Here is a 15,528-nt window from a genome sequence, read left to right on the forward strand (position 1 = left end):
TATCTCTCTCTACTCTACTACTACAATTGCCATGCTCGTAAATACCTGATTGGTTCCGGAAGTTTAATTGGTTGATGAATCATATACGTCTGAACTGAAAAAAAATTAAAAAAAAATTGTTAAAATAATGAGATTAGAGTAGGGGTGAGTGTTCGATTGAATTGAGTGAAAAAATTTTGAGATAGTCGAGTTGACGAGTCCTATTTTATCATTCTAACTTGATTTAATTTTTTTTCAAATCGAGTCGAGTGAAATGAAATTCGAGTCAATTCGAGTAAAATTGTTCGAGTTAAATTAAAAAATTAAACATGTCAAATAAAAATCTTGTTATAATATAATTAATTTCATATTAGAGCACATAAATTTGAAATCATATATATTTGAAAAAAAATTGAAAGCAAAAAAAAGAAGATACTTTCCTAAGATAAACTTGAATTATTAATTAAGTTATTTAGGTCTCAAAATTATTATTTTAGAAAATTTTAAAAATTTTAAATTTCTTTATATATATTTTAGAATTTCTATAATTTTTTAAAAATATAAATTTTGAACTTTTTATAAATATTTTAAATTTTTGAAATTTATTTTGTATTTTTTAGTTGAGAGCGAAATCAGTTTGCTCATTTTCAAAATTGATAGGGACCAAAAGGATATTTACACCAATTTATTATTCAAATTATTCAAATTGTAAAATTCAACTCGACTTGGACTCGAAACTCGAATTACTTATTTGAGTTTACTGGAGTAGCTCGATTCAATTAACTCGAAATTCAAATTTTTTTCGAATTGAGTTGAGCTTTGCCCATCCCTAGATTAGAGAATAAAATAATCCGGTAAAATCAGTTTAATAAAAAAATGAGCTTTTTTTTATATTTTGGTTTTTTTTTTTGTAAATATAAAATTTTAAAAAATATTTTATGGTTTTAATTAATATCTTTTAAAGAGTCTCAAAATAATTGTTGATTGAGTATTAGTTTGATTGACATGGGCATTATTGCCAATATAGAAGGACATGGGTTTGAGTGTGTTGAAACACATTATTTTTCTATTTATGAAAAACAGTTATAACCTGAACTTATAATGATTCAATTTATTTCAAGCATGTTAATAGATTTGATAAGAGAAAAAAAAAAGTAAGATAATTTTATCATTTTCAATAATATATTCACCTAAGATAAAATTATATATAACAACCTTAAAAAAAGTGTTTTCACAACACTAATTTATAATTTCATCTTAAAATACCATTAGATGCTTGACGGTAAACAATTTGCTTCAAGTGACAACGCAATCGCTACTTTTTTTCTTTCTTTTTATTATTATTTAATTTCCATTTGATCAATCCGCAACTTTTGGTACTGTGATAATGCCGTTGGAGTTAATCTAGCCATGTCTTAGATCCGTTAAAGAAAGTTGAAGACAAAGTGCATGTTTACTAGACTTTGGTCTCCCAATTGTGAAGCCTAATTTGTCATGCAAACTATATGGTGTCTTTGTTATCATAGTTTGTTCGTAATTGTACCTACCATCACACTCATTCCTTTCCTACAGTGTGGAGCCGAGGATTCATTGCTCGGTGCTAAAATTAGTGTCTTCTACATAAGTTAATATTCGAGATTAATGCAATTCATCTCATATTTTAAATTCATAAAAAATCTTTTATCGTCTTTTTTAATTGTTAAGTTATATAAGACGAGAATTTAGTTAAATTTAAAAATTAAACCGAATTAAGCTATGAAATTTGCCAAAAATTTTATTTCTGTATATAAAATTTAAATTCAAAAATATAGTTAAAGAATATCTTTATCATAGAATTCAATGTGTCTAAAGAGGGTAGCATTGAATAAATATACACTATATAAAGTGAAAAAGTTATTATGATTTTGCGTTTCATTAAATGTGAATTGGGTTCAACGATGCTGCTTTGAATTGGTGAAATCCCGAACAGCTTTTTGTCGCTGTAATGTATAGCAGCGGTAAAATCATATTGGCGTCACAATCAGTGGCGGCACCTCCGTAGGCAGTTTACCCATCAAAGTAAGAAAGAAACTGTTGGAGGGCAGTAAAAGTAAACTAATAATGTATAGGTTGTTTTCGCATTTAAAAAAAAAAAACCAACAACAGAACAGTAGCTTCCATTACTCCCTAATAGCATTTTTTATTTTTAACCTTTGGTAACGGAATCTTTCAGCCATGCACATAAAAGAAAGGTTTAAATTCTAAAATACGATTTATTTTATTTTAATTATTCTAATTTTTTATGAGATTAATCACTCTAAATAAGTTAATTGTGTTAATTAATGAATTGTTGATGTGATACATTAGCCTATTAAATAAATGACATGTGACATTTTTTTGTTGACTTTTTATTAAAGTTTAGGGAGAAAAAGTTGTGGACTAATTATAAGGAGGTCCCTAAACTTTAGTCAAAAGTCAATAAAAAATATCATGTGTCAATCACTCAATGTGTTAATGTGCCGAATTAACAATCTATTAAAAGAAAATGAAAATTTTAACAACAGTGACTAATTCACACAATTATCTTATTTAAAGTAACTAAATTACAAGAAAAAATTAGACCGATAAAAATAAGACAATCTATTTTAGAGAGACTATGGATATAGTTTACACTAAAAAAAATGGTAATGAAGCGTAAATATATCATTTTGCATTGTGCATATTTTACTTTATTTCCACTTATAATTATATGTGTGTTTACATCTGGTTTGTCGATTATAATTCATTAACAAAAAAGATGGTATAATTTATGTTTCGTATTCTCTTCATCACTTCTTCATGCCATATTCACACACACACATATATAATTGTTTATACCTCTCTCATTGTTTTAACTAAAATCAAATATAATTTTATGTATTATTTATAGTAAAATAAGCTTGTTTCAATCACAGGAAATTTAATTTTCTATAAAATCTCAAATATATTTAGTTTTTGGAGTGGAATCATAATGTGGCAAGGTGCTTCTTAACCCTCACACACACCATCATATATGTATGTATATATGACAATTTGCATCAACAAAATCCTTGGGGGAACTACTGGAAACCCTGCAAGCTTCATCTTTTTCCATTCTACTCAACCACCATGATTATCTTTAATCCTAACCAACCAAGTGGAAATCCTGTTATTATATATTATTACTGGATGGGGGGCATTTACATGATGTTTAATGAGAATTTGGGATCCAATCCCCACAAAGTGACGCCTAGATATGGACTCACCTTTCTCCAACTGGAATTCCCATGAACTGCATGTTTCCATGTTGATGCAATTCCACATTTAATCCCAAAGCTATAAACTCTTGAATCAAATTCATAATATAATAATTATTTTCTATTCCAAGAAGTGGGAAAGTATGAGCCGATCATCGTAGGCCGTACCCACTGGTTTGACCCTTATCCCAATTTTGCTTTTAATATGGCCTACTCAATTATTAAACCCCATTACAAGATGCAAACTCTTTATATTTTAATGTTTTCCGTATTCCAAATTTTACTCAAAACTTCATTTAATTAAATCTCACTCGACTCAGCATGTATTAATTTTTATAAATTTAATTTCTCTCTTTATATTTTTCGTTTTATATATAAAGGATTTGCCCAATCATCCAATCTTTTAGGGTTTTCTACAGGTACCTTTGAACCCCCAAAAAAGGGACTCTGTTTATACATTTATTCTTATTAACATTTTTTGAAACAAAAGTAACTTTTATAAAATAGAATTAAAAAATGGGGAAAATATAGTTGATTTAATAAAGACAAAGAAGGGGGGATCCGAGTATAACTATAATGGGCCACAACAAGTATTAAACTATAAGCCGGTTTTATTTATAAGGCTTCATTGCGCGCGTGTTTTTACTTTAAAAGCGTGCCGCGTTCTGGCGGGTCCGTCTTTGCTCCTCTTTTTACCCTTTTTTTTTCCTTATTATATCAACTTCCAATTATCCCGCTGTGCCCATAGTGACTTTCCTTTACTACACTCTGAGGAATTACTAATTTATTTTTAGGGTAAACTATAATAATAGTCATTAAATTATTATTATTTTTGATTTAATTATTAAAATTTTAAAACAAATATTTTGGTCACTTGGTTTAAAAATAAATTTAACTCTCCAACATTTACATATTTTTTAATTTAATCCTAAATAAAAAGTATTCAACAAATTAAATAAATTCAACCCTCAAAATTACAAAAATTATTAATTTAATTTTAATTCTTGAAAAATCAATAGATTTAGCCCTTAGTCTAACTCTTTATCCTCTTTTTAGGTCTCTCTTTCAATGACATTTCATCTTTATTATAATTATTCTTCTTCATGGGATTCATGTATTCTTATCACACATAAAGAAAAGAAAAGAAAAGAAAAAACACAGGCTAACATCATTAAAAAGAGAAATAAAACAAAAAAAATCCTCGTCATATCTTTTGATCAGTGCCAAAAGAACCCCCAAAAAAAAAGTAAAAATGAAAACCATTAGTCCTTATTCTTGGCTAGATCAGGTGTTCAATTACTAAATAGAGAATAAATAAATAAAATCCTCCTCATATCTTTCATGTGTACCCACAACCGTCACAAACACGCAACTTTAAACTCATGGCTAACTAAGCAATTTTAATGGGTTAATACTGAAAATTTACCATCATATTTTTTATAATTATTGAATTTTTTTGCTATACATTATTTTTATTGATATTCATCATTATATTTTAAAATTACGATTAATTTTATATGTTTGAATTTTATCATTAAAATTTACCACCAATTTTAATTTTTTTTTATTAAATTTTACCATTCAATTTCAATTTTGATGATATTCAGTAAAGATTTCTTTCAAGTGTTTTATTTTAAGAGAAAATATTTGGTATTTTAATTGTCAGCAATAATTTAATTTATAAAATATAAAAAATATAAATTAAATTCAAATTTTTATTTAAGAAACAAATACTTGCTACATGTATAAAAAATTAGTTTAATTTTTAAAAAAGAACCATTATTATTATTTTTAATATTATAATAATTAATTTATTATGGTTGAATATTAAAGTAAAACCATAAAATTGAATATAAAGAGAAAAGATAGTGAATGAAATATAATGAAGAAATTATAATTTATGTTTGAATTGTTATTAAATTAGGATTAAGGGATTGATTGAATTGGTTGAGAGTGTAGTGTAATCCTGATCCATGTGCTGATGGGATGAGTGGGAAATGGAATCCATTTCATTGATTGAAGAAGCCTGCATCAATGACCAATTAAAATTCAATACAGAAAATGAATCCCCTCAATTATTTTGACTGAGATTTGGATTTGGATCTGAGGTTAAGCAACAGGCAGCAGCTGAGCCACCATTAATTGGGGAAATAAATCCCCGGAATTACACAACTTAAGAACCTCGTAAATCAGCTCTGGATCTGTTGCTTGCTGTAATAAATAAATTATCCTCTCACTGACACACAGCCACCATTACATAAATACCAAGCAATAACTTGACAGAATTCGGTAAAACAAACTTTCGCAAAAAAATTTATGGTATTTGGTTAGGTTGAGACTCTCCATTTGAGATCAGAACAACGTCTCAGTCGCTTTGATCTTTAATTGTCTTTTAAGAATCGAATCAAAAGTGAAATAATACACAGGGAATTTTGGGTTTAGTCACTCTCACACTTTTCCTTTCAAACTCCACTCACACAAAAATAATTATTATTAAGAAAAAAATTAAGTATCTTTAGCTGCTTACTGCTTGATGTAGTGAACTTTTCAAAAGCCAAATACAAAAGCAACTGTAGTATTACTTCAGAGTATATAAATATAAATCTATATAGGAGTGAAATGAGCCTTTAATTCAACCACTGCAAAGACCATTGAATCTGGTTGGGAAGGAGGGGGGAGAGAGAGAGAGAGATTTTTATTTCCTACTTTTAAGGTCTCGCCGTCATTGGGTGCCACTGCCACAGAGTTGTTCTTTTTTTTTATTTATGATTTCAGCAGAGAGAACCATGGTGGCTGCATTAAAGTAAGAAGCTTTTACTACGCCTAAAGTCTTGACTGACGAAGAGGAGGCAAGCAGACCCAGAGCTGGATTTTTGAGGCAATTATTTCTGCCAATTCTTCAAACTCTTTATCCCCATTTATACAAGTCTGTGCTACACCTGGTCTGCCTGTTAGTTTCTTTGGCTTTTCCTTTTTCATCCAAGACAGAATATTTGGGGGTCATTCACACATCTCTGCTTGATTTTCTTCAATCTTTTTACACGAAAGAGACAACTCAGAACAAGGTTTGTGCTCAACTCACTTGACTTTTTTCTTTCCATTTTTCTTTTTGGTGTTTCTATGGAGTTTATCTTTTTCTACATTTTGGATCTGGAGTGTTATTGACTATCGTTTTCCCGGGGGGCTGCTCTCGTTTTGATTATAATTTGTCTCGTTGATTGTCCTTTTATATGATTCAGATTTTACCAGGATTTAGACGTTAAAACAATGTTGCCCCAAAAGCAAGCAGAAGAAGCTATCGTCTCCAACTTTAGCGAGACGGGTCATGAAACCAGAGAAGAAGAAAATGAAGATGAGCAACAACAATCGATGTTCAGCGTTACGAACTTACTCTGGCATGGTGGCTCCGCCTGGGATGCCTGGTTCAGCTGCGCCTCCAATCAAGTATCCATTTATCTTCACCCACCAATACCCACCATTCTTTCTTAACCTGTTAATGTAACAAAAAGTTTCTCCTTTTGTTTTTCCTTATAGGTGGCGCAAGTGCTATTGACACTTCCCTATTCCTTCTCTCAGTTGGGGATGCTGTCAGGGATTCTACTTCAGGTATTTTATGGACTGATGGGAAGTTGGACTGCATATCTCATCAGTGTGCTCTATATAGAATATAGAAGCAGGAAGGAGAAAGAGAATGTCAGCTTCAAAAACCATGTCATCCAGGTTAAGAAACCTGAAACCCACTACTACCACCATTACTGATGCTTAATCTTTCCTTACAAAACCCAGAAAAAAATATCTAAAAAACCATTTGCAGTGGTTTGAAGTGCTTGATGGGTTGCTGGGTCCATACTGGAAGGCAGCTGGACTTGCTTTCAACTGTACTTTCCTCTTATTCGGATCTGTCATACAACTCATAGCTTGTGCGAGGTTAGGAGGATCCATCTTACTTCTTGATTTAACATCAAACTTAAGCAGAATCTGAAACTGGGTTTTTATTATTTTGTTCTTTTGCTTTGCATGATAACAGTAATATTTACTACATCAATGATAAGCTGGATAAACGAACATGGACCTACATCTTTGGTGCTTGCTGCGCAACCACAGTTTTCATACCATCCTTTCACAACTATCGGATTTGGTCTTTCATTGGCCTTGGGATGACTACCTATACGGCCTGGTACATGGCCATAGCTGCTGTTCTTCACGGCCAGGTAAAATATATAAAAAAAAATGCCATGCAACCACCGGCTTCAATGCTTTTTTTCTTTTTTTCCTCTTCTCTTTGCATAACATAATTTTCGTGCTTAGGCTGAGGGCGTAACTCACAGTGGTCCAACAAAGCTAGTACTCTACTTCACCGGAGCTACCAACATTCTCTACACCTTCGGCGGACATGCGGTGACTGTGTAAGCTCTTGGGTTTCTCCTTGAAAAGTTGGAAGTGATAATAGATATTCATTTCTCTTGTTTCTACGCGGCTTTTCTTTGCAGCTTTTGCCGGCCATCTCGGGGTTCGAGACCAACACAAAATCATGAAAAAAACTTTTTGTTTGCTCGGAAATGAACATTATAATCCCACCCACGCCCTTTGTCCATTTCTCTAGGAAATTGAACAGTTAAATAGTCATATGTTCAACTTCTTTTCTTTGTTTCTTCAAAAAAAAAAACTATATTTTGGGGGTTCAATCATATATTCAACAATTTGCGAATTGTTTTCGCTGCTACATACATCTTGATTCAAACAATTAGCCCAGTTTAGTCTCCTTTGTCTTTACCTGTACCATAATTTCTCTATAATAGACTAAAATGTGCATAGTTCATTCACCAAAGAATATTACTAAAAAAGTTACAACATCACTTGGCTTTACTTTTGCCATTTAGGTATACTTCCTAATCAACTTGTTATACACTAAGATTAAGCTAATGAATGAACGTTATTGACCATTTTATCACTTTTTTTTTGAGGTAAAAACAATTTTGACTGAAGTTTTTTTTTTCTTTTCAGGGAAATAATGCATGCAATGTGGAAGCCTCAAAAATTCAAGTGCATATATTTGTTGGCCACATTGTATGTTTTTACCCTAACAATTCCATCTGCTTCAGCCGTGTACTGGGCATTTGGGGACCAGCTTCTCAACCATTCCAATGCCTTTTCTCTCCTCCCTAAGACCGGTTTCCGTGACGCCGCCGTCATCCTAATGCTTATTCACCAGGTTCGTTTATACTAGTAGTTTTTTTTTTTTTTGCTTCATAATTAAACCAGCGAGTTTTCTGAATTCGAACGTGTAATAGTGGTTTTATTTAATAGCAAAACTAACAGTGGGATATTGATGAAATGTTTTGGCAGTTTATAACATTTGGTTTTGCTTGTACTCCATTGTACTTCGTGTGGGAGAAAGTGATAGGGATGCATGACACGAGAAGCATTTGTTCGAGGGCGCTGGCTAGGCTGCCAGTGGTGATTCCGATCTGGTTCTTAGCCATCATCTTCCCATTCTTCGGACCCATAAACTCAGCAGTTGGTGCTCTTTTGGTTAGTTTCACCGTCTACATCATCCCAGCTTTAGCCCATATGCTCACCTACAGAACAGCATCTGCCCGACAGGTAAAATTTTTTTATTTTATTACCCAGTTTTTTTGGACTGTTATCTAATCTATCACTTCACAAAAGCTCCAGTAAGGCCATCATCTTGTTGTCCCACTTGCCAGTATTGCCCCCTTTCTTCATCACTTCATGTATGGTGCTAGTTGTAGTTTCTTTGTTTATGAAGGCTATGTTGTTGGCATTTAATTGTGTGGAGAAAAAAAGGGGTGGGGATGGGGGGAGTCTACAGCAAGTGTACAAAAGCATTTAAGGCTTGGATTTGGAAACATTATTGTGTCTTGGATTAGCTGGCTGACTTGACTGTTTTCCTTCCAGTTTGGTTGTGTATAAGTTGGTCACACTTTATATCAACCAATGCCTAACCCCAATTGACTGATTTGGTTGCCCAACTTTGATACTAACCCGTTTGGGTGTAAGGAGTTTGAACTTATTCTGTGTGGTTCGTTCTCTTTTCCCTGTTGTGAGCAGAATGCTGCAGAAAAGCCTCCATTCTTCTTGCCAAGCTGGACTGCAATGTATGCAATAAACGCCGTGGTTGTGATGTGGGTGCTAGTGGTTGGATTTGGGTTCGGTGGATGGGCTAGCATGACCAATTTTGTCAGGCAAATTGACACTTTCGGGTTGTTTGCAAAGTGCTATCAGTGCAAGCCTCCAACACCAGCAGCTGCACAGCACCACTAGTCTTACTCATGAATCCAAACCCCAACAAAAAAAATTGAATTCTCTCTTTTTACTCCATGTTTTGTATCATACATAGGGAGATAGCAAAACCTCCCCTACATGTGATGTGTGTTAGATTTTGCCTTTTCTCCTTTTTATATATATATTTATCCCCTCCCCCCTCTCTAAATTAGTTGTTCAATTAAAATAGTGTGCTTAATAGTAATGATTCCTTTTTGTGTCATGGCAAAGGCCTAAAATTAATCATAAAATAGCCTTGTATGTTTAGCTTCACTTCATTCTCTTCTTTTGTTTATATATATTGCTAATTTTTTTCGTTTTGTGCTGTGAGTTGATTACATTATACATTCACAGAATATTAATCTCTAAACTTCAAAATATTTTAATTGAATCTTTAAATCAATACATTATTTCAATCAAGCCAAATGCCACTTTAGATTGAACATGATTTTCTTTCTGAATACATATAGATTAATAAATATTTTCTAAAGCTAATTGATTGATTGACAAATAAACTTGATTGGAATGATGAAAATCCAACGCTAAAAAACAATGAAAGCGTATGGTTTTTGGACATGTTTAGACGGGCCTTTTAACATTAAATTCAGTGGAGGAAAGTGGGCCATGGACCCGCGCCACATTCACATGGGTTTCACGTTGACTCATCTGATTGTCACATGCCACTCTTTACTCCAAAATATTCCCTCCCAAAAATTGGCATGTGAACATACCTACACTACTATATTCATGTACCTCACCTCACGTGGTTTCATGTATAATCAAAAACCAATATAATATACCTATCATCACTCAATTATTAATAAATTTATATTATAATTTTTTAATTTTAGAAAATTATAAAATGATGATTAGATTATTTAAATCATAAAATAATTTAATTTTTTTATTTAGATTATTAAGCTGTTAAGTTCTTTTCATTATAAAAAAAAACATCAAAATTAGTGAGCTCAAAGTGACGATCGGATAGGTGAATCAATAAACATCGACAAGTAGAAGAACATATCTTAAGTCCAAGTCGATCTGATAGTCAATGTTAGAGCTTGAAGAAAAAAACCGTTTGATTTTTGGTTCTCAAATTGAAGAGAGAAAAAAGAGAATTAGAGTTTTCAATTGGTGTAGACGGTATGAACAAAGGCCATATAACTCAATGACTTAAATGAAAACCTTAGAATAGTTCAATAATCATTTTGTAATCTTTTGAAATTAAGTGACCAAAATATATATTTTCAGATAATTTAATAACTTTGAATATAGTTTAGGTAAAATATGAAGATATTTTATTAACGTAATGATGCAATTTGGAATTAATGAAAGATGGCATAGAAAACGAAAGTAAGATCAAAATTGGGTATATGCATTTATGATGTTCTACCCCTAAAAGATATGAAATGCAATTTGGATATGAAAATAAAGTTAGCATATGATATCAATGGTCTTCTAATATCATTTGTTAATATGTCTGTGTGAAAGTTATTCCACGTCATATTTTTCTACCGTTAAGCCACGTGTCAATATTAGACACATCGTTCATTTAGGCATTCCAACACCTTTAAGAAAAAGGTACTTGAAATGTAATCGGCTGAAGGCTCGAGAATGAATAATCCATTCAACAAAGGTTCGGCAATGAGGTCTAAGGCCAACCTTCCAACTTCCAAAAGCTAAAGTTGTAGAGGTCACAAAATCTTTGTACCTTTTAAGTGCAGATGATCCAGAGAGCGTCACAAATAGGGGTAAGCATTCGATGGAATTGACTGAAAAAATTTTGAGTTAATTAAATTCGCGAGTCCTATTTTTAAAAAAATAAAAAATAAAATAAAATTAATTTGATTTTTTTTCAAATCGAATCGAGTGAAATTTTAAAAAATTAAACATGTCAAATAAAATTATTGTTATAGTATAAATAATTTCATGTTAGAGCACATAAGTTTAAGACCATATATATTTGAAATTTTTTCAAAGCAAAATAATAATAATAAGATACTTGAGTATGATCCATTTGAATTATTAATTAGGCCCCCAAAATTATTATTTTAGCAAAATTTTAAAACGGTAACTTTTATATATATATTATATTTTTTTTGGAATTTTTATAAATTATTAAAAAATTTAAAATTTATAAATATTTTGAATTTTAAAAATTATTTTAAATTTTTTGAATTTTTTTGAATTTTTGTTTAGACTAATTTATTTATTTTCAAAGTTGATAAGGAAAAAAAAGTATTTACATCAATCTGTTATTCAAATTATTCGAGTTATTTGAATTGTGAAATCCAACTCGAATAACTCAATTTGATTAACTTGAAATTCGATTTTTTTAATCGAATCGAGTTTTGCTCACCTTTAATCACAAAGATGGTTGCCACATTCCCAGCAACGGAAAAAGAGTTGTTGAGCTCTTTACTGGGTGAATGTAAGGATGTTTTTGTTGGATTTGGTGCCCTAATTGTAATATTTTTTCTATGTATACTTGTAATTTTTAAACAAATTGGTTTAAAAAATATTACGCATTGGTTTAATTTCCAAATATTATGCATTAGTTTATACGACTTTTATAAATTTTTTAATTTTGAAAAAAGTTGATCCCACAATTCAAAATTTTTTGGCTCCGACTCTTATTCAATGATTGCAAATAGATATAATTGTTTATAATGTTTATTTTCTTGTTATTTTATTGGTAATTATATTGTCGACTACTTTCTTATACTAACCTATTACAAACGATGATTTTGATTTTAATTTTGGTTACTTGTTTAGAAATTTCTTTCTCAAGTATTATTAATAATTATAATTTATACTACTAAAAATAACATAGATGATTACAAAGTAATTACCCTCTATCAATTAAATATGTCTTGGGAATTACAATTTCTTATAATTACCGGGTGATGTAATTACTACCTTAACATTACACTTTTATCTAATTGGAAATACACCCTTAAAGATTATGAAATTTTAAGCTAAAGTATTAAACTTTCTAAAGGTGAAATAGATCACTAAATTTCAATCTTCAAATAGTATTTGTTGTTTTTGTTTAAGCACATGGAACAGATACATAGGTGTCTTGTTGCTGTTCTTTTTTTATTTATAAAGGATTGACAATGCTGACTGACTAATTAAGATCAAAGTACTAGAAGTAAGCGAAAGGGAAGAAGCATTGATTAGGCATTTATCGGATTTCAGCTCCTCATTTTAACTTTTAATCATGATTAGGTAAAGATTCATGTGGGAAAGCTGGGTTCCAAATTCCAATAAGATGATAAATATGGTAGTGATCGCCAAATCTACCACATGCTTACTTCTTTGTTGCAATTATTGCAACCTCATCAAGTTGATATTCATTCCAAAAAGATGGCTTAGGATTCTATCTTCCTAAACAGTTTACTAATTACACGTCTTTATGCATAAAATACTTTATAATAGAGATGGATTTTTAATTTTTCTCGTCTATGCTCGAATATCATAAAAGACTATATAAGTTTGAGAGACAACTCAAGTTTGATTTGGTTGCTCTTCTTTTGATTTACACGTGAAAGCAGCAATTTCAAAAGATTCAAAAGAGGGATGATTAACATTGCAATTTGCAAAAGGGTAATAAGGGCCATGGACCTTACTGTACTTACTCCTTTGGGCCATCCATTTTAACTTCCATTCTCAATTAAAGAGTTTGAACATTGAAGGCTTAAACTAACCCAACATTTGAATCTTAACTCAATCTGTATACAAGTAAACTCCCTCATAGTTGTACAAAGCTGCTTAGGCTGATATGAGAAAGATGATTGAATAAAGGAAATGAAGCAGGAGCAGGGTCCATATTCCCATTCTTTAAGTCACCAACCCTGGTTCAAGCTGGAGTATTCTTCACTTAAAGTCACCTCAATGTGACCGCAAAAACATTAAATCCACCATCCATGAGTGAATTCAGGATCCTGTAACCTTCTGGGGTGTTCATGAAGCTATACAAATTAAATTAGTAAAAGTATGCACAATCCATCTGGTTTGGTGCCGAACAGTCCATCCAATGGCTAACAACTATCTAGGTCCCAAAGACTGCCACATTATGAAGAACTGAGCCGAACAATTTGAATGTAATTTCTCACTCAATTCCACTGCACTATTCCGTTCTTTCATCAACACAAGCATCGGGAGGTGGAGATGAATGATCTTCATTCTCTGTTTCTGTCAATCCCCAAAATCCAAATGTTGCATTCTCATGAAACGAATCTTATAAGCATTCCAAGTAATATTTATCATATTAAACAAAATCAAATTTCTAAATGCCTCTAAATAGAGGAAAATACAAAAACATCAAAAATAGAAAGGGAAAAAAAACTAACTTGGAATCAACAAGTTCAGTTTTTTTCCTTTAAAACTATGTACGAACTTTTTATTCTCCTTCAACAAGTTCAGTTTAATCGAAATTGGAAATGGTAGGGCACTAAGTTATCCGTATGGGTAACAAAAAGAATAGCAGCAGAGGAGATGGTGGAGAGGTAAACTGGCACATTCATATAATCATACATAAATCAATGATATATAATTTAAGGCTTAGTGGATTTTTTTTTTTTGAAACAATATTACAAAAACCTCTGAACTGCACCATCAGTGTTCAATTGAATTCAATTTTCGAACAAGGTTGGAGTCGGAGTAGGAATTTGCAACTTAGACACATTTATTGTTTAGCCCAACTATAAGAGACTTTTTTAGTACCCAAAGATATTCCCTAAAAAACAAATAGATTGTAATTCTTTCAAATACGCCAGACAACCGTTCCAAAAAAACATTGCCAATCAATCCCTTCCATTTGCATCCTCAGCTTATTCTGTAAATTAGACGCTAACCACTCATGTAAACCTCCAAAAAAGAAAGCATTCAGCTTGACTACTGGAATTGTTCGAGACCATATCTCCTTTGTTGCAAGACAATCTCGAATAACATGTAATATAGCCTCAGAGACATGCCCACATAGACCACAAGAACCATCTTGTCTAATCCCTTGCTTCATACGTTCCAAATTAGTACGTAGGTGTTGTTTGAGTAGAAGCCATATAAAGTACCTAGCCCTTTGAGGCCCTTGAAATTTCCATGAAAGCTCCCAAATCATTTCCTTCGGATTTCATGGCTCATGAATTTTTCAATAGACACTTTTAATGGAAAAGGATCTAATTGATGACCTAACCCAAATGATACTATTAATCTTGCTTCCGAATGGAGGGGAGGAAGGCTTAGTGAAATATTTTAATTCTACAAGAGGATTCAAAGAAGAATATATATATATTTTAAAACAAAGTTAATGACTATACTTTAAATGTTACATGTACCCCTCCTTAAAACTTGGCTAAAAGCACTGCTAATAATATATTAAATAATTTTCCATGTATTATTGTTGGTAGGTCAAATTTAAACAAATTGTGGTTGTACATGCATATATATATACATGTGATCATAATTATATTAATAGAGTAAATGCATGATATCAAAGAGAATTTTCTTGCATGCATCTGAGGAGAAATGGATGTATCCTAGTCTGAACCAAATTTGGATGGATAAATAAGAAAGTGACTGAGACATGCCTGGATTCAGGTAGTTAATAATACCGTTAAGAGATATGCAGGGATCTCATGGACTCGGCTCCGTAATTGGGTCCTACTTATAAATGCGTGAGCTAGGATGTTCAGGGGAACAATATATATAGATGGATGTGCCCTGTTCTTTTCATTATTACTGTCCTGGGGAATTCCAAAGGTATCTCCCTTATCTAGAATGAACATATTTACTTGATGAAATTCTTTTCTTGGTTTCTGTATAGCATATAATAAAATGTGTTCTTTATTTAGCTTGTTTATAAAGCAAGCTTCAACCATTATCTAATGTAAAAACATCCCTGTTTAAGTCAAGTTCCAGGTTTACTTATAGATATGAACCCAGGATGTGTGTCATCTAGCACAAAACTAGACCCTCTTCTGTTTTTGTTTTCTTTTACCATGGCCGG

General features: G+C 31.7%; 1 protein-coding gene across 1 annotated transcript; it reads left to right on the forward strand.

The window, feature by feature from the left end:
• Positions 1-5,529: 5,529 nt before the first annotated feature.
• LOC107890973 (auxin transporter-like protein 2) lies at positions 5,530-9,791 on the forward strand. The gene is made up of 9 exons (XM_016815584.2): positions 5,530-6,298; positions 6,473-6,677; positions 6,768-6,953; positions 7,048-7,160; positions 7,261-7,444; positions 7,542-7,639; positions 8,238-8,445; positions 8,580-8,837; positions 9,306-9,791. The coding sequence occupies exons 2-9, from the start codon at positions 6,501-6,503 to the stop codon at positions 9,516-9,518; spliced, it is 1,437 nt and encodes a 478-aa protein (XP_016671073.1). The 5' UTR covers positions 5,530-6,298; positions 6,473-6,500; the 3' UTR covers positions 9,519-9,791.
• Positions 9,792-15,528: the final 5,737 nt, after the last annotated feature.

This window comes from Gossypium hirsutum, chromosome D09 (assembly GCF_007990345.1).
Source record: "Gossypium hirsutum isolate 1008001.06 chromosome D09, Gossypium_hirsutum_v2.1, whole genome shotgun sequence".
Classification (NCBI taxonomy): Eukaryota; Viridiplantae; Streptophyta; class Magnoliopsida; order Malvales; family Malvaceae; genus Gossypium; species Gossypium hirsutum.